Genomic DNA, 19830 nt, shown 5'->3' with positions numbered 1-19830 from the left:
TCCTGGAAGCTCAATTTTTAGCGATCGCAAGGAACAATTTCCTAACGCACTCCCCTATAGCTACCCCTATGGGTTTTCGCGCAATTTGCGTCTTCACGAAGCCGTGATTTTCAAACTTAATAATTCATGATAAACGCGAAGAAAAACGAATTTCTTTGCTTAAAGCCCTTTATCCCCGCAGGTTCGCCTAAAGAAACTTACGATTTGACGTACTCCTCTACCTCGGCTGCAGCTACTAAAGTTCCCCGGTAATAAAATAACTGAAATTTCTCCGGAGAAAGGTTATATTCTTCGACCTCGGCCATAAACAAAATTATTTAATAAATGTTGCCCTGTCGCAACTTTCGAACTAATCTTATATTAATCTAACTTTGGATGGCAGGCGACAGTTTATAGTTGCCCGTTTGAAATATCGGGGCGCGTGTACCGTGGAATTAATAAATCGCAACTGAAGTTTTCTAATTTGAACTTCCCTGCAGAGGGGAAGTTGTTTGGCTAATACATCAAAGGGGGTTTTGGTGATGAACCTGTTGCCACCATTCATCTTTCGCAACAAATTCTAATATGCCATTTTTCTTTTCAGATACTGGAACCAGGAAAGCGAAAAAATGGCCCAAGGAGAACGTGGAAAATGAGCTGCCCCGACGCATGATATACCGACCCTACGTGAGGATTAAAATAACTCGGATAGAAAAGAGCCACTATTTCTTCAAAAGAAAATAATCCAAAAGCTTTCTTGTGTTATTCGCAGCCAGAGAAGGAAATATGATCCACGGCTGTCTGAAAGGGGTGTAGCTAGGGGCCTCGACTGAAGTACAGCTAATAAGAATGGATTGGACCTTCTGCGACTAATCAGCGAGTTATGTGTTGTAAACAAAAAAGTGGCGTCTCGAGACTGGGATTTTTCTTGGGGCTTCTGGCCCTCTGCACCTTGTTAGTGGCTTTCGTGAGTGGTTCCTGGATATACACGACGGAGCCCATCCCCTTGGAGAAAGCACCTCTGAGGACCAGCGTCACTTTCCGCATAGGGCTCTGGCGGGTGTGTCCGACAATTCTCAAGATTAACAGCACCATATGTAAGTAAATGTTCCGAAACTATTTACGAACTAACATTAAGATTAGGCGGTGGATGTAACGGTTCTCGCGACAAGAAACGAACGGCCCTTAGAGCGGGTTTCGGCGCTTTGTTAGCTGATTTACGCATAGAGTTCGGGAATTATTATTATTTAACGTGGTTCGCGATCGATTTTATCAGTTCTGTTAATTTCTGATTGCCGGCATAAACCTGCAGTTGTATTCCCAACACATAACTCATCACGTGTCAGTGACAAGCCGCAACCTTTCAACACGACCGCAAATTCTCTCCATGCAAATCTAGCGGCGTAAATTCCTGTGGGATAGGTCTCGATTCCGGGATTCTCATTATCCCAAATGTAATGTGCGTCCAGAGACCACTATAACCGGGCCCGAAAACACCTTTCCCGAAAACTGCAGGGAATCTCGATACCACTCATTATCTCCTCCACATGGAAATATCTCTGCTCTGTTTTGATGGATAATGGATCTGTCGTCTTTCTGTATTATCTGGAAATTTATACCACTTTTATCGCAGTTGTGAGGACGAGAATGGGAACTTTCCCGAACAACGAAATCGCTTGATTTATGTGTTGTCGATCTGTTTTGCGGATGGCCACCGGTTGGGTCGGGTTTCCACTTCCCTCTGTTCGTGCCTCTCCTCCGCCGCAACCCCATTTCTTTTTTAATACCTCGGCTAAGACTCCTGAAAGAACATAAAAGCGCATTATGCAAAATAGCTTTTTCTTGTTCTTGCTCGCTTATAAATTTACTCGAGACAGTTTGCCGAGAAAAGAAGTTTAAACAGTTAATATTTTCGAAACAAAGTTCCAGTGGGCGAACTGGGAAAAAGCTTTGTCAGGTTGATTACGCAAAGTTTGCGAAACAAATATGCCGTTATTCCCCCGGTGTCGGCACTTTCCAGCTTAATCGACGATCGGTTTACTTCTAGAATTCCCAAGAACTTAGAATTTAACACACTACTTCCGAATGAAATTGAGTCTTGCAGAAAAATGAATTTTTTAAAATCCCGGAAAATTTCTCTTTGAGTCCGAAAGGTAGCGGACGCCGACGGTTTTAATCTTGGGATACGTACTTCCCCCCTTCGGAAATTTCAAGTGAAATCAAACGCAGTTATGGCGCATCCGCCATATCATCGAGACTTGCTTAAAATTTTCGACAAAATGACGGAAAATGGCGGTTGTTTCACTCGGTTTCTACGGTGGAGTTTATTAGACAGTTAGTCGATGCACCCGTGGGGCCATGGCCCTGGTGAATTTAAAATTGAAATTCGCACCGTCATAAATCAAACAGCCGCCGGAAGCTTAGACACGCCCAGCCCGGTTTTTCTTCCGATCTCGTTTTTGCGGCGGCCGTTTAAAAAACTGTTTTTTTATCGTATCACGCTTTCCAGCCCTGGAGCAGAATTGGCTGCTGAGCCGGAATAAATCGTTATTTGTATTTCCACTTTTTGTTAAGTTCGTGCCAGAGATCCGGACCGATACTATTTACAGATGCTTGTTCCATAATTGGCCGGGAAGGAGGAATTGTTCCCGAATGCTTAACTTCGAATTGAAATCACGCCATCGAGTTTAAATTTATGCCGTCGTTCAGCTCTAGCAATAGAATCGTAAATTTCTAGATGGCAAACATCTATAACGCCTAGCAGATAATAACCTCCGCTCGCTGCTGCTGGAATTGAAAGGCTCTTACATGTCAGGGGAGAAAAAGTGCGCTAAGAATAACTGTATTAGACGCTTAGTTGAAAATCGCTTGTTCTAGCGAGAGGAAATTTAAAATTGAAATCCGGGGTGTCATAAATCAAACGGCCTCTTTTGGTTTCTGAAAGGCGAATAGGTGTACTGTCGATAGTACGTCAGCTTTTTTACTTAAACCCATTAAGCTCGACTGCCTCCGTTCACTTGCACTATTTCAAAACCAAAAATCTTAATTTTCCTACAGATTCGGCGAAATCAAAATTGTGAAACATCCCTGGTAGATTTTCAGGCCTTAGCGTCGATCTCAGTTCGGTGCGTATATTTTTGCATAAGCCCATCCTGATCGCGCAAGCCACGAGTACCTACAGCCGGCAACACACAATACACCAGTCAATACGGGGGACTTTCCCAAAGTTCGTTAAAACGCCATTTCATGCTAGATGAAATTCTATTTTTTGTTATTGTTTCCGTATTTAAAAGGCCACTTCGTCTTAAAACTTCGATGCACCTGAGGCGGGTACAGCATAAAATAAGCAAGGCTCCAATGTTCCGCCTCAGTTAATATACTCCCGACTCGAATAAGACGAAAAGAAACTGCAACTCCTTGCCATATAAATAAATCACTCTATTGTGAAGATACTCCAGGGAGAAGGGAAAATTTACATACAATAAATCCGAGGGGTGAAAGAAATTATCGCTCTTTCGGTGTTCGGGCAATGTAAACACGTAATCGATATGTTTGAGATGAATTGGGAATTTGGAAAGAGCGACTCGGGGGATGATTGAGGGGGAGCAATACTGTTTTAGAGGTAATTTAGCAATAGTGGAAACTTCTAGTGGGATTAACTAAATTCCAGGTATTATGTAAATATCGATAAAAGTTTTGTGTATTAGAAGATTGAATATCTATGCACAAGTTCCCTCATAAATTTCTACAGTTCGTTCATTTTCAATCGACAAGCTATTATTCAAGGTTTACTGCAGAGAAGAGGATTTAGGTCCCCTCTTTGCCTCTATAGCAAAACATGGTAGGTAATACGGGGGCACCGTAAACCATATTGTTTACACCTCGACCGCAACACCTTTATGCAAATCCGCTTCTAAAGTCCTGGGGTTAAACTTCGACCCTGGATATCCAATTATCTTTCCTATGACGCGAATTGTGGGAACAATATTTATGCAAGACGAGAATAATGGTTTTAGAGAGTTTCGGGTGAATCTTCGCAGTTCCAATTCTTTCCGATTTTACTCCTTCGCTGATACGCATGCATTCAACTTTTCGGAACACCTTTTTTGCAACCCGGATAAAACAGGCGACCGACTCCGATATTAATTAATTTATAATGGCTTTTCGATATTGATAAATATTTGAATTTTCGTTCTCTATTCAAAAATTAATGAAAACGAATTAATTTAGGTTTCACCATTGAACTGTGCTCCATAGATGGGTTTTCAGTGTTTTTATTAGAAGAAATAATAGAGTGTATGCCCCCGCACACTGGGCTGCAACGCCTCTATTGGTGTCTGAGATTCGGTCACTTTGATACCTGTTTTCGCCACTTTGAAAGGGCTTCTAAAAAGAAGGTCCGAAACGACCCTTCAAGAACTTGATTTATTTATGAGGTTTTTAAAGGAATTGCAAAATTTTCAGGATTTCTATGTCGCTTTGGGCGAGCTTCCTGTTTTCCAGGCTAACTCGTCAGAAGTGCTTTTGATCAATTTATGATAAGTTTAACACATCAAGGTTAGGAGCGTTTCTCGCACCTTTCGGGGTTTAATTGAATATACATTTTTTTTTAATCAGAAATAAATTTAGGTTTTTTCCATTGAACGATGGATGTCACCGCTTCCTCGTGCTTCATCGGTCCCCCACAGCCCCTTCCTAGGGAGGACGTTGACCCAAGAGGAGGACCTAGACGGGTTCCCGATTGCAATGTTATACTTACTCCTTCCCTGTTATATCCAGGGAAGATAAAATCATCCCGATATTTTTGAAAGCTGTCGGAATTTATGAAATTTCAGAATGGCATTTCGTAGGGCTTTAAATTATCTAACTTTTGCTTAATTTAATCGGACTTCTAACTTCTCAATTAACCGAAATTCCTGTGCTTGAAATCGAGGTTGTAATATCTCTTTTAGTTTGCGAGATGCGAATGCCACGTTGAGATGCAGTGACTCACGGATTTGTTCAAAGCCGTATGCAAGTTGAGCTATTTGATTATTTACTTATTCAAAAAGTCGTAAGAGATCAAGTAAACTTATTTTTTTGTAATCTTATTTAGCTTAGCACAAAGTAATAACACCAAAAGGATTAAATTGGCCTTTTAGCATCATTTATTAGGTATAAAAAAAATTACCGAGGGCGAGCGATTATATGGCTCCAGTCTTTTAATATTATATTTGCTATACCCTCCCTTAGCTTTGAAAATTGCATGGATCTTTCTGGGCATACTTCTCACGAGATTTCTGCACTGTTTTGGATCAACGAGGTCCCGCGCAGCTTGCATTTTTTCCCAAAGTTAGTCGAAATTTGAAGCGTTCTCTGCAAAATCGGCCAAAGATCATTTTATTATTCCCCACAAGTGCTCTATTGGATTTAGATCAGGTGACTGTGGGGGCCATTCTACGACATTAAAATCACGATCAGCTAGCCACTGTTTGGTGAGTTGGGCAGCAAAACTGGAAGTAAAACGTACTATGCAACGTTTTTCGGCTTCAGAAAATTTAAAAAAATTTGAGTACAGGACCGCTCCTGGTTTTTTAATACCACAGTCGAAGATTTCGTAATATTTTTTGAATTTTGTTATTACATCAATAGAGTACTTGTGTCTTTTTTTAGATTTCACCTTCTTGAAGGGATTTAATTATTTTATCTCTCAAAAATTTCAACAGTGGCTTTCTATTGCAGGGAAAAAGAATGGACTATAACCATTAAGGGGGAGAAATATTTCTAATATTTAAGGAAAATAAGGAAATTAATGATACCTGATAAGAAAATTTGAGACATTTTTTTTTTGCTATGTTTGCACTGAACTCGCACGACGACTCGTAACATACTGGTTCGGTTCAAAAACGTAAACGACGAAATTAATGCTGTTAGCATCGGCGATTAAAAAATATTGAATTTGCAAACTAGGCATAATAGAAAATTGTTAACCAACGTAAACAAATGTGCGAGTGGCTGTATGTTTTTATTTTCATACTTAAGAGCCGATATATATTATCGATATATGTAGAAATAAATCGGACGCGTGTAGAGGGCTTAAGCACGGACCGCTCCCCGATTGCCATCAGCGACATTTTTCAAAATTTCCGATGATTCAGGGATTCCGCAAAATGGAAGTTCCGCAGAAGTCATTCCCCATAAAGCGCATATTTTCGAGTAATCTTCCCTGGTTCCCGCGCCATATTAACAGACAAATGGAATACAATAATTTACCTTAATGGACCATTCGAATGTTGTCGTCAGCGATATTGGAGACTATGTAAAACCGCTTGCTTCCCATATAGTCGGAAAGAACGAGATTAAAAAGTGCTAAGCAATAAGAGTTCTTTTCCAATTCCAGTTGTATCGAGCGGCGACAAACAATCGCAATCCACCCAAATGGCATTTTATTCCATTATTCCCTTCTTAATTTACTTTTACTGTTACTACAACGGCCTTATTGTTCACGGCCTTTTCATTTCGGGATCACTGCACTTTATAATTAATTATTTGATCCGAAGGCAACAGGAAAACTAGGTGTTGCTAAGGTAAAAGGAGCCGGAAATAAATTGCCTTTGTTCTAATGTTGCGAGTTGGGAATGCAGCTGGGCGAGAAAATGGGGTTTTCCCCCGTTTTTTTTTTGTTCTCCAGCGAGTAAGATGCAATTTTTTTAAATAAAGCGCAAGATTAAATCGTCCCCGAAGCACTTTTGTGACGGCAAACATCATCCATAAATCCGAATAGAGAGAGCAAACACACGTGAGATGGTATTATATGAATTCTCATGTGTTTGAGATTCTGCTGAGTATGAACGATTCAGCTGGGAATACGATTACGACCCACCTAATGATTTTATTCAAATACAGGGACGAGAAGGAGTTAAACAAACGGAAAACGGGATATTTGTTTTTCTAATCCTGAGGGCGCGTCGTTCTCGAGGAGAACCGAAGGGTCCTCCGGGCATTTAAACGTCGAAGATTTGCGGTCGCGATGGTGTGCGAATAAAGTGCCGTTACGTAAGAAATGGAAATGAAAAAATGGTAGTTCGTTACAGCAAATAAATGAGCCGAAACGAATTTAAACACGGGGCCACCGGACAATTTCACTTGTTTCGTTTAATTAATTTTATTTCGGTCGAAAAGCCGGCATGCCGAGCCATTAACTTCAGATGGAATTTAAAAGGAATTTATTACTGTTTCATAGTTTCAGCCCGGCTAAAGTAAATTCAGAATTTGGATTAAAATACTATTCCGCTTAGCGTTTGTTCCTTTTCTGGGGGGTTTATCCGAACAGAACGTCGGCAAATTAGCTCCAGCAAATTAGTTAATTATTTATCGTTATTTCTTCGAGTTTTCGGTCGCGAATGCGAATTCCCCGGGAAATCCCTCAAATACGTCTTCGAGGGATAATATCATCCGCCTGTCAATGAAATTTCCCCTCGAAAGTAAGAGAAACGGGAATTTTCTTTGATAAATTATCATTACAAATGAGAATGTGCTCCGAACGAAATTGGATCAAATTTGGAGGCTCCGAGTGTGCCGCCCCCTTCGGCGCGTTTATTTCGCCCCCGACGGCTGTTTTGAATTTTTTTCCGGTCCGAGGCTTAAAACTATAGATGTTTCACCATATAAATTCTCCATCGCATAATCGTAACGCATTTGTAAAACCGTTCGATTAATCCGTTTCGCCAATTTCATGTAAATCTCCGGTAGGACGGATATAATATCCGAATGGCGATAAATATTAACAAAATCAATTAATTTTCCATTTGACAGTCGGCCATATGAACTGCCCCATTTGTAATACTGATAGCTGGCAGCTTTTTTTGCCATTTTCCCGAATCGAGCAACAATGCATTACTTGCGCAATAGTCCACTTTATCCACTTTAAACCCCATTTAAAATGTATTACCCGGCAGCATTCTAAAAGGGCCATCTCATTTGGAAAATGAAAGAGTCCCGGCCGGAGCGTCAACCGACTTCTCTAATTACCTCTACGTTTTCCCATTTTCCATGAATATGGATTAACCTCGGATAACAAGGCCCGTGGCCACGCGACTATTTTCTGGTAAACGTCGCCCTTTTTGTCGGTTTTTCCGGGAAGAGAAATTTGCAATTTGCAATAACTGCAGTCGCACGAAAATAAAGTTAAAAGCTGCCGAAAGACGTTAGGAAGGCCACGTTTTGGGAGCGCGCCGGAGTTACGGCGGCGAGAACGTGGGAACAGGACCCATCGCGCGGAAAAATTGTCTGAAATTTTCTGAAGCGTAGAGCGAGAAAAAGGAGAGAGAGAAGGAGCACGACCTACTTATACCAACGGCAGAGTTACCTTTCAATATATTTTCCGTAATAACCAGACACGTATGAAGGCTTTTTCCGGCAGGTAATTTTCCAGTACAGCAGTACATACACGTAAAACCAGTTCAAGTGAAAACGTAGGAATTGTGCAAGTGGGAGAAGGACCGCACAAAGTTTAATATGCCTCCGACAAGGACCAGCAACGATGCGGCCGAAGTCAGTCTTCACTTCAATGCTTAGATTAGTATCGATTTGGCTGCCTTCTCCGCTAGGAAATTTAAAAAACTGTCGAAACAAAAAACAGCAACAAGAAATTAAAACCTACGTAAATGAGCGTGTTTATATACTTTTTTGATGAAATTCACTGATGCCTTTAACATTCCCCATACGACAGTCGATTGGTACTGAACATCGCATTAAACGGTAAACAAACCTGGAAAGGCTAATGTTGTCGGCTCACAATTCGACCCACTTAAAGATCAAAAATAAATATTCAAACATCAGCGAATCGTGATATTCATTACTGGCGTAAATAAGTTATGCTATAATGAGGAAATCTGCAATAATTTATAAATAAGCAGAAATTCGCAAACTAATTTAATCCATCACTGGAATTTAGTTTGAGCAGAAATTCTGAAACGGTGAAAGATCCGGCAAACGCCTGAACGATTCCGCTTTCGTCGATCTTTGTCGCAGACGTACTAAACCTTAATCAGTCCTTTTCCCACTTGCACAATTCCTGTGTTTCCACTTGAACTGGTTTTACCTATACAGGGTGTTTCAGAATTATGAGATGAAAATTCTAGGGATCGTTCAGCGCAACAGTAGAAGACATCTGAGTATAAGAACCCGTGCTCGCAAATGCCTCTCTAAGGCGCTACGGTCTTACGATGCTTTAGGACAGTTATATGCAAAAATGTTTTTATAGAGTTTTAGTACGTTTCATTTCAATTTACTTGTACAAAATAACACTACAGTAATTGTTCAAAGTGTCGTTCTTGATCTTCGTTGCACCTCTTTAAACGACGTATATGGTTTCTGCGGCCTTGGCTAAAAATTTGATAATCGTCTTGAACGACTTTAAATGCCGCAGTGATCAAGTTTTGCCCTGTTTCACTGGCGTTTCGTAAACCAGGGACTTTATATGTTCCCACAGAAAGAAATCTAAAGGTGTTAGATCCGGTGAACTAGGAGGCCACAGCACTGAACCACCTCTGCTGACCCAATGTTATCTGAACTGACGAAGTCCAAAAACGACATTTTGAACAATTACTGTAGTGTTATTTATCTTATACAAATAAACTAAAATGAAATGTACTAAAACGCAATAAAATACTTTTTGCATATAACCGTCTTACAGCGTCATAAAGCCATAGCGCCCACGGAGACGCTTCCGAGCTTATACTCAGATGTCTTCTATTGTTACATTGAACAATCCTTAGAAGTTCCATCCCATAGTTCCGAAACATTATTTGTAACACCTATAGTAGAGGTTACGTGAGAACATGGTCTACTGCTTTAGGACATACCTTTCGATATTTTTTACTTGAGGGATTTTGATTGCAACCTACCAGAACGTGGAAATACGACCCAATCATTCAAGAAACCACTAGAAGCTTTTATTCATTTACAGTTTCAATACGTTTCTCAGCACGTCTCCTTCATGGTATTAGAGCGATCAATGCCAAGAATTTCCAAACACAATAATAGCAACATTAAAGCCGTATATTTCTCCTTTAATTCAATAGGGCTCGTTGCACTGTGGAAATACGTTTTCCTGCAGCCGTAATCAACACCTGGGGTATACAATCCCGCCCTTATATCGGTCTAGAACAACTGAAACCAACACTAATTCAATTCAATTTGAACCGGAATGTAAGATTTATTGTATCTACTTGAGAAAAGTGCATCGCACTCCATCCAAGAATCTTATTGGAGTGGCTTTGATGGATCGAGCACAGGGATAACAAACCCGAAATGAGATGCCAAACCAATCAGCGTTCCTTTGCCTTCTTTCCCGCAGTGTGAAATGCTAATGGAGGCTATAAGCGAAGGCCGAAAGTCTCCTACTCGTTCCGCAAGAAACATAAATGAATTGAATCTCATCAATAAATCGTCTACCTTAATTTAAATGTCTCAACCGGATTTCCATAAAGATTTCATTATGTGAGGAAATCTTTATTGAGTTTGCGGCGCCATAGAGGTGATTTTTTCCAACCCGGAAATTCAGGTTGCGCCCATTCAAGTTCGGGTTGGCCCGGCCTGACCTCTCCATTGAATGAAAGACCAGAAATGACTTTCTCGATCTGTTTACATCGCGCAACCACTCGGTTGATCGCGCAACTTTTCCCCCATTTCACCAACTCCAGATCCATAATCGTTTACGGGATTCCCGCGCTGGACATCCTTATCAGGGACACTCTGTAGTGTTTCACGAGGGACCGCCACTTTCAGGATTATTAATATAATAATTCCAAACTTCTCCGCGGCAAAGTTTAACGTGGAATATCCCATAACGAGCATTGTATTACTGGAGAATTAAGGTTATTCCGACCGAGTTTACTTAACTCTTTAGGATTGCCAAGTGGCCCTGCAGACTGCAGTACGTAACGAGTCATTATTCACTAGGAAAAGGGCCATTTAAAAATAATAAGACCCTCAACATTTCCCTCGCATGAAACGCGACTATTTTCGCAGTGGTGTAAAAAGGGTGCTCGCAATTTCATTTTTTCCCTTTTGATGCCGGAGGCACGAGTCCGAATATATTTTACTTTTGGACTTCCCGGAATGGCGAGGGGGCGCGCGCGGGGGCGACCTTTTCCACGAGTTCGTCTCGGTTGGTGCCATCGGTTGAAATCCCGGTCGGTGTTCATTCTTCTTCTCGATAATTAGGGCACGGTGTCCCGGCTCGGATATCTTTATATGAAAACATCCGAAAATGCAACGCCTAAAAAGAGTAATATGCACAATACATCAGCCCAGATAGCTGCTGTGATAGAACCAAATTTGGCGTGCGCTTATTTACGTTTCCATTTGACTGATGGCGGGCCGTTTAACGGGAAACGGTCCGTTTTAAAATATTTACCAGAAAAACCTATTTTTACGATAGAGCCTCTGTGCCGCTCGGAATTTATAAACGGACAGTGGAGCTTTATTCACTCGTTCGAAACGATGTTTTCGTTGGGATTTTTTTATTTCATGCACTCCATGTTTCACCATTTTGTTGTTTTTCTTTCATTCATTTCATTTCGATCACCATTTCGACCATAAGCTGCTCCGCGCGTATCCCCGATATGCGAGACACGTTATCCGCATTTCCTAGTTTCAGCATTCGAAGGTGCTAACCAGGAAGCCCGGGGCTTCACAATTGTAAGCGGGTCACGCTTTCGGGATATCTCTCCTCCCGTTATTTATTAGCCAACTTCCTGGTGCACGGAATTATTATAATCCGGAAATCCTGCCGAGAAATGCGGCCTCATCAAACTGCCCCAACAAATCGACACAAGTGAAACTCAGTGAAACTGCGGAAAAGAGGCAAAAAGTTAGTTTCTAACTCGACCAACGTGAGAACGCGCCGATCGGCCCATAAATTCCACGACTCCGGGTTTGAACCGGCGAGGTAGAAATCCGGAGTCGCAGTCCTGATGAGTTTCACCCCAGGAATTTATAATGTACGTCTGTTCCGGACCCGTTGACATTCGTTTTGTTTTAGATCATTAACCCCCTTTCGGCGGCGATATTTTAAAAGGAATTACTTCGCAACGACGGTTTTTCGGGTCCTTGTAGAATATTTAAAACTTCGCAAAAATGCCCCAAATCGAGAACAGAGAGTCGCACTTACTCCATCACAGGTACCGCCCAGGGTTCGCCGCCCCCCAATTTCGATTCGGTTCACAATTGCTGTTGGGCCCCCGGCGCGGCTCGACTCCCGGGGTCCCCCTATTGGGCCTCCGATGGTGATGTGGCTCGGCGATGCGTAGCCGGGATTGTTCAACTGCGGATATTTCTGCCTTAGGTGCCCTTTTTCTCCACATTCCGGCCCTCGGCCTCTCGTCTCGTCCCTGTTGTTTCTCTGTTTCCGCAGCATTCCAATTTCTCTTTCCGGAGCGTGTAAAAGCCCTCCTTCAACCGCGCTCTATGGTTTTTGCATGTCCATCCATTTGTTGGACACTGCGGCAGCGCGCACAATTAGTCGGGGGCAAACCGTAGGATCGCACTCGCCTGTAATGGGCATCATCCCCTCGCGCGAATGGCGTTATTCACTTCGCTCATGAGCAAACTTTGCCGGGCGAGCTGGCAACTTCGTGATGTGATAGTCCACGGACGTACTATTTTCCCCCTACCGCCCACGGTTCGGTATTAAAAACATTTTTCTCGAAATCTCCTAGTGTAAGCTCGGACTTTTGAACTCGAAACTTCCCTAAAACTTCGTTTTTGTAAGGGTACATTATTAATTTCGATGGCATTAAGACCGATTCCCGAGTTTCCAAACTTTCAGGGGATTACTTGCGTGACGGTAGTCCTTTTCATGTCTGGAAGCTGAATGGAAGCTAAAATTAAATCCGCGGTGTGCTGCTCCGAAGTTTATTTGCGTATAGTTTTTTTTCGGTTATATGAACATCTCTCTCTATAAATCCCCGAAAGGTCCTCAAAGTTTTAAGATCGCTGTTAAGTTCCTCTATTGGAAAACATTTCCTGAAGGATATTGGAGACCGAATGAGGGTCGTAAATTTTTTTTACTCCTCTTTTATGTTGTCTTTAAAAATATATGCAGCTGTCCAGGCGATGACTCTTTGTTGCGCTCCCCTGAGGGATGATCCCCACGGACCGTTGACATCAAGCGTTCAGCGATAATTACGCTAATTAATTTTTGCAATTAATCGAATAATAAATTTCGACCGAGGAAAACAAATATTTATCTAACAAAGACTGCTCCGTGCTTCTTGACGAAAGAGATTTATTGCCTTAACACTTAGGGCAGGCTTATCTAATTAATTAAACGTTGCCCTTCTTATATAATATCAACGCTGTTTTATTTCGATCACGATACGTTTGCATTGAAATATACTTCGTTCGTGCTGCTCCAAAAGGCGTCAATTCGATAAGATCTCCCCCTTGGAAATTATGGCCTATTTAAAAATAATTTATCCCGTTAAGGGAAGAAAGCTGCTGTTGACAGAAACAAAAACGGGGGGAGTTATACAAAAATTTAATTCGTCACCATTGTTTCATCGTTCTTTGTCCGTCTTCCTTTTCGGATTGTAATTAGCTCCGGTAATTTATAAAGTTCTATAACGAGCAAGTTCGTTAACCAGAGTTGGGGGACCGGGGGGCCGGAGTCGACTTTTCGAGCAGAAAGCAATATCCGTCCAACAAAATAACAAATCTCGCACCTTTGCTCCTCTCTCTAGTTTCTATTCCGGATTAAAAAACTTTTTCTATATATTGTCAATCTGCTTACGATTTCAAGAACACGCCGAACTCGGCAAAGTGGAACTATTTTCTTTAAGGGCGCATCTGAAACAGGCAGAATAGATTAAATTTGTCGTTGCTTAGATTTTTGTACTCGTATTGTAGAGTACGTGTCTTGAATTGCCCTTCTTGTTTCCCTTCAAATCAGGGCGCACCCAGTCTATATATATATATATATATATATATATTGTATTTGCTCGCTGTAAAGACGAGGGAGAACATTACATTGCAGTAGATGATGTATGATTTAACAGACATCCTCTACCCAAGGTAATTTCCAAAAATTCGTCGTGTCGCAGCTGCATTCAGACGGGAATTCTAGGTTTGAACCTACGCGGACTGAATTTTCTGATCGAACCGCTCGCATTTTGGCATTGAACCGGCAAGATGGCGCATTTTTGGGTCGAACTTTGACTCCGTTTGGAAGTTTCGATTTTAGAAAAATTCGAAGTGAAATGTCAGAGGCGCAGCGGTTCAGCTCATGCGAGAAGGGCGCATCCGAAAGTTTTAAGTTTTCGGGTTGAACAGAGGCAACCCGAATTTCGGGATTTTAGGCGCACCGATACGCCACTGTTTTCTCTGCGTTTCGAAGTGTTGATTTTATGAAAATTCGAAGTGAATTGTCAGTGGCGCTGTGTTTAAATCCATGCGGAAAGGACGCAACTGAAAGTCTTTCGGGTTGAACAGAGGCAACCCGAATTTCAGGATTTTAGGCGCGCCAATACGCCACTGTTTTCTTTCCGTTTGGAAGTTTAGATTTTATGGAAATTTCAAAAATTCGAAGTGACATATCAGAGGCGCAGTGGTTAAGCCCACGTGAGAAAGGTGCAACCGAAACTCATAAAGTTTCGGGTTGAACAGAGGCGATCCGAAATGCCAGGTTGAAATCCTGAACTTTTGATTTGCGAACCCGAACTCCTGGGTTAAACCGAAGAAATCCGAATTTTCGAGTTGAACCGGGGATTCCGCTCGAATTTAGTTATATTGGCTGCAGATTGCCGCGTTGCTGTGGGGGAAACAAACATAATCCATATGCGCTAATTCGATGAAATTCAAAATCACAATACAAAATAGATAAATTCCGCTCAATCCCCGCGCGATTGCTCAATTTATTATTGATCTTCTCAATTCTCACAACTCGTTGTATCTGGGAGCTTGATTTAGATATGCGCCCCCTCCCCCTCCCCCCTGCCCGATCGTTTCCATTGAATCCGCATTTGTTTTCAGACATTTCAACCCCCGCTTGCTCGCTGGTCAAATACGCCGAATGGCAGGACATCACCCACGGGGACTTGGGCATCCCCTGGACACCCCTCGACTTGGCCCAGGTCTTCATAACCAGAATGAGGTGAGTTAATGCAATTTAGACTCAAACTATTTGCCAAAACCCCCATCGTGGCTTATAACCTATTCATAAGGGTTGATTAAAGGGCCAGTCGGGGCGATCGCGATCTTGGCTTAGATGGAATCAAGTAAACATTACGGCGATCGCATGCAAATGGAATTGCGTTGTATGGCCCGGCTTGGATGTGTTTATGTTATGAAGGGAGTCGGGGCATAATAAATATCCCCCTGGAAACCAGGAATAACAGCACATGTCATTTTTCCAGCGGTTTATACGCTCACATTTACACTTCCGTAGGGCCGCATTAATTGCTAGTAAAACTTAATCAAGTAAACATCGCAGCGATCTGATGCCGATGGAATTGCGTTGTATGGCTCGGTTCGAATGTGTTTATGTTCTGAAGACAGCCAGGGTATGATAAATATCCCCGCAGAAACCCGAAACAGCAATAATGTATCATTTTTCGAGCGGTTTATACGCTTATATCCTTTTCTCTTTCGAGATAATTTACACTTTCTTAGGATCGTATTAATTGCTAATAAGACTTAATTATGAGAGCGGGAATCTCGTAACAGCTGGTATTGTATAATTGGATAATAAATTTGGGTTATACGAGTATCAGAATGGCTTTTAGCTTAAATCACCGCGTCAAGGGGTGAGTTCCTTTCATTCCACGGCAGCTACATTAATATTATTCTTAAAAATTAGCTCTCGGCAATTAACGGTAATGGGCATCTCATTGAATCTTGAACGACGGGGCAAATTTATAAAGGTAATTAATTAGGCCCTTAAGTGAATTCCATTACCCACTGATGGAGCGCACTAGCAGTTTTCTGATTACTAAGCGAAGAATGTTTGACATTTAATTAATCTCCAGGTGGGATAAGGAGCAACAAATACTGCATTTCTTTGGATGATCTTGCAACGCAATAATCATTATCGACTTACCCAAAAAGGCGTGGCTGAAACAGACGCAGCAAAAGCATCCATTATGCTAAACAACCTGAAACACTAAACGATGATAAATGCGGGCCTTTAGGGTAAAAATAACGACTGAACTTAAAGTTTAACGGAAGTGATCCACTCTTTAGTACAAAAGGCGCAGTTTCATGGAGGTGCGGTGTTATTAAAATTAGCCGACTCCATTTATATTTATTACCTCCACTTCAGCAAGTTGCACTAAATATTTTATTACATCTATTATTCTCGGCTTAATTATTGCACTTCCGGGGCTTTACGTTCATTTTAAGCTGTAAGTTCTGGTTATTATATCGATCCTGCAGCTTAAAACAGCACCGAAGTGTATATAGGCATTTCTGTAAAACAACTAAGGCTAATGAATGCTAGACGTACTTTCATTACGTGAACTACAACTTGCAATAGAGCCTGGGGTATCATCAGTCACTTCCTTGTTAAACCGCGCTTTAGAAACACGTGTCAAATATCCGACTAGTTTACTGCTGTTGCAGGAACTTTCTTAGTAAGTCGTTAAATGGCCTGGATCGTGGGAGTTTTGCTTCTTTAATGTCACCTTCGCTCATGTATTCAGCCAATTACGGCCTCAAGTTTGCCGGCAAGTTAACAGGGAAGATCCTAATTATTGGAACGTTTGGCAACATCACGCTTCGCATTTGTTTTAACTATGACAACTGGCGTATTTGACTAAAGGTAAAATATTTGGCGTTTCTTGAGGTTGCTGAGTAACTTGCCAAATTTGCGAACGCAGTGGCGCGCCGTATTCGAATTTACGGACTTTTACTTCTGCATTCCGGTTAAGTTCGACGAATGCTTCGAAATGAAGCGAAACAACTCGAATTTTCGGCTCGAGCCGCAGCAACCCCGAACAGTCCTATTTGGAAAAAATCATTTTTTTAGCATCATCCTCGCCCATAAATTCAGCCACTTAGGCTTCATCTTTTTAGCGCAAGTTTAGTAAACACTACAAAATTTAACGCAAACTTTGAGAAAGGCTGTGCCCTCGTGTGTTAATTATTAAGACTCATGTAACAAAAACAGCCTTGCATCGAAATACTAAAGGTAAATTAAGTCGAATTACCGAAGCCTCTTGTAGCAACATCGCTCGTTCGTTAGGCAACCTGCGAAACATTGAAAATTTAATATGGAAGCATGGAGAGTAATGGCGGTCTAACTGCAGACTACAAGAGATGTTGCTAGTTTCTAATGCAAGATGAACAAGGTAATTTACATCCGACCCTGTTTACTGTAGTACTTACGTCAGCTCGTTCAATTAATCATTGATTAAGTGGCTTTTCAGGGGACGTTGTGGATTAGCACTTGAATGAGGACTGCAATGTAATGAAATTTACTGACTTCTAATAATCACCAAGAAATGGCTAATAAGGGTTGGCAAACTCCCCTCCTTCGTCGCTCTATACATTCGGAGGCAAAAGTTGAATTTGTTCGGGAAAGCGACATGCCACCAGAGGTTCATGGGAGTGAGATTTTATTTGAGGCAATCAAGGACCAACCCGGTACGGAGGAATTACGCTTTTAGACTAAACAAGTAGCTGAGTTTCAAACTGAAAACTTCTAACTAGTTTCGAAGTTTCTATTTCTGAAAGCTAACGAGGCGAAAACAATTATTAGAGGGACGTTTGCATCGGCCCGAACTTGACGGTTGTTTGAGTTGGAACGAAGTTTCAACTTGTGGTTGGTCATTTTTGGAAACATATCAAAGGAATCGTTTCGGTGAGCTTCACATAAATGCACATTTTTGCAGCCGGAAGGTTGAAAGTTAAGTGGAATTTCCGAACGCGGCCGTTAGCGAAACAATTGACATCTTCCCTATACTGACAGACACGATACGTCATGAGCTACGTTCCAAAACTGCAAATTTTATTTCGGGGGCTGTTTAGGCCCGAGCCCCAATTTATTAGCTTCGTTCGAAGCAAAACGTAAAATAAACATCCGCATATTTAGTGAGTGTTTCAATTAAAATGAGTGGTTAAAATGCAAACAGGCACTTCACTAAACAAATAGAAGCGTAACTCGCAATTTGCATTTCTAGAGACCCCAATCAAATAAAGCAATATAGCTCGGATGTCAGAGATGAAACCTTTTTAGAAGCATATCAAATTCGTACAATTTTATTTTTACGTCTGGAATACGTACAAAAAGGGCAAATATTTGGCCTTCTGGATGTATGTCAGACCTTTCCATTAGATTAAATATTTATTTCCCCGGCCCAGAAGGAAATAATTTCATTAAGGGTGCACAGAGAGAGCTTTGCGTAATTTTATTGCAGAGAAAGAAATAATTACACCCCGGGAATAATGTGTCACAATAACTTGTTAGCAAAGGGCCATAAAACAGCCTTATAATCTCTCTTGTCCGTAGTACTGCAAGGGCCGAACCGGGGCGCGATAAGGGGTTACAGCGCAGCAATAATTCAATTAGAAGCAAAGGCGATATCCCTGGAGATCGATAATATCCAGCTCGGGAATCTCAATATCTCGGAATTATTTACATGCGAGGAATTATTTATAACTCCCCAAAGCACGGCCGAGAAGTAAGTTTTTTAATTTAGGAAGTTTATCCTAGGAAATTCCCGATTCGACCCTGCAAAACTCTGGTTTTAATGATGATGAGCATTAAAAACCCTCATCAATGTGTGTGCACACGCAGAAATAACTCCATCCAGAGTATCGTTCGTTTCAATTCCATTCCATTTTTTGTCGCTTTCTTTTATTTGCTAAACAGACAATTCCGGTAGAGCGATAAATCAACTTGATTAATGAGGGAAGTTGGCCCGAGTTGCGGTAAAATATATAGAAAAAATATTTTAATTGCGCAACCAGACCTTTTGTTTAGCGGTTGACAAGTCTGGGCTGGTGCGGAGATATAGGAAATGCTCTCCTTTTTAATCTTTCGGTCAAACTGACCAGCCTCAAAACCGAAACCGACTTTCCCGGCCCATGCACCTGCTGGTGGAGCGTGTGGAGCGACGCTTCCATTCGAGCTTTGCCCCATTAACGGACTCATCGAAAATCGTTCCTGGGAAGTTCACGGACACGTGATTTTGCGAGATCGAACTTGAAGTCTTAAAAAAGCACTGAGGAAATGAGGGTCAAAATATTATCGTTGAAAGCGTTTCCGAAGCATTTTTGTTCCTACAGCAATCGTCAATAGTTTTCGAGCAATCTCGAGCTGAACGTGACCACGTCGCTTGAAGAAGTTCCCTCTTAAGGAAATCTTGGGTTCCTAATTGGAGTCTTTCAAACGGGACTCCCGGTATATTGCCAGGTAGTTAGATTCTTCTGTCAATTAGATTCTATCCACGGCAGGAAATGTTTTTGTAATTAATGCTTCGATAGAGATACTCAACAGGTTTCGAGCAATTTTAAGAGATGTAAGACGTGATGGTTTATTCTCCAAAATGTGTATATTCAATCCCTGATAGTCTTCTTCTCCGCCATATTGGGGGTGTTAAGCATGGTTTATAGCGAGGGTTAATCCGTGTCACATTATTCGAGCAGGTGGCAGACGTATGTATATTATGGAAATTAGGTATTTGGATGTAAACAACCTATACGGAGCAACCATGACTTTTCCATTCCCTTTAGAACGGCGAGCTTGATGCGTGACAATATTTCAGATCTATTTATTGTTACGTCGCATTACCCCATCAGATCTCGATGTCGCAGAATGCTTTTCCGACAGTAATGGCATTCCGTTTTTGCCGTCTTGGAAACTGCATT

The 19830-nt window shown here is 41.5% G+C and overlaps 1 protein-coding gene and 2 long non-coding RNA genes across 4 annotated transcripts in view; 2 read left to right on the top strand and 1 right to left on the bottom strand.

Moving 5' to 3' along the window:
- Positions 1-19830, top strand: part of LOC136411373 (uncharacterized) — a 35277-nt gene that overhangs the window by 5176 nt on the left and 10271 nt on the right. Inside the window, exons 2-3 of the mRNA XM_066393915.1 lie at positions 584-1076; positions 14995-15115. Coding sequence (XP_066250012.1) covers positions 863-1076; positions 14995-15115 — 335 coding nt within the window. The 5' untranslated portion in view covers positions 584-862. The remainder of the gene's footprint in view (positions 1-583; positions 1077-14994; positions 15116-19830) is intronic.
- LOC136411379 (uncharacterized) lies at positions 1070-16665 on the bottom strand. Of its 2 annotated transcripts, none has more exons than XR_010752324.1 (3): positions 16466-16665; positions 16061-16115; positions 1070-1780 (listed from the first exon to the last, which is right to left on the bottom strand). It is a non-coding gene; the product is annotated as an uncharacterized lncRNA (long non-coding RNA). The 2 variants fall into 2 exon arrangements; XR_010752323.1 differs by lacking the exon at positions 16466-16665 and adding an exon at positions 16172-16443.
- On the top strand, positions 17024-17860 carry LOC136411677 (uncharacterized). The gene is made up of 3 exons (XR_010752334.1): positions 17024-17149; positions 17204-17309; positions 17388-17860. It is a non-coding gene; the product is annotated as an uncharacterized lncRNA (long non-coding RNA).

Source organism: Euwallacea similis, chromosome 10 (assembly GCF_039881205.1).
Source record: "Euwallacea similis isolate ESF13 chromosome 10, ESF131.1, whole genome shotgun sequence".
Taxonomy (NCBI): domain Eukaryota; kingdom Metazoa; phylum Arthropoda; class Insecta; order Coleoptera; family Curculionidae; genus Euwallacea; species Euwallacea similis.
Note: the sequence above shows the minus strand (reverse complement) of the source record. Positions and strands in the feature narration are given on the sequence as shown.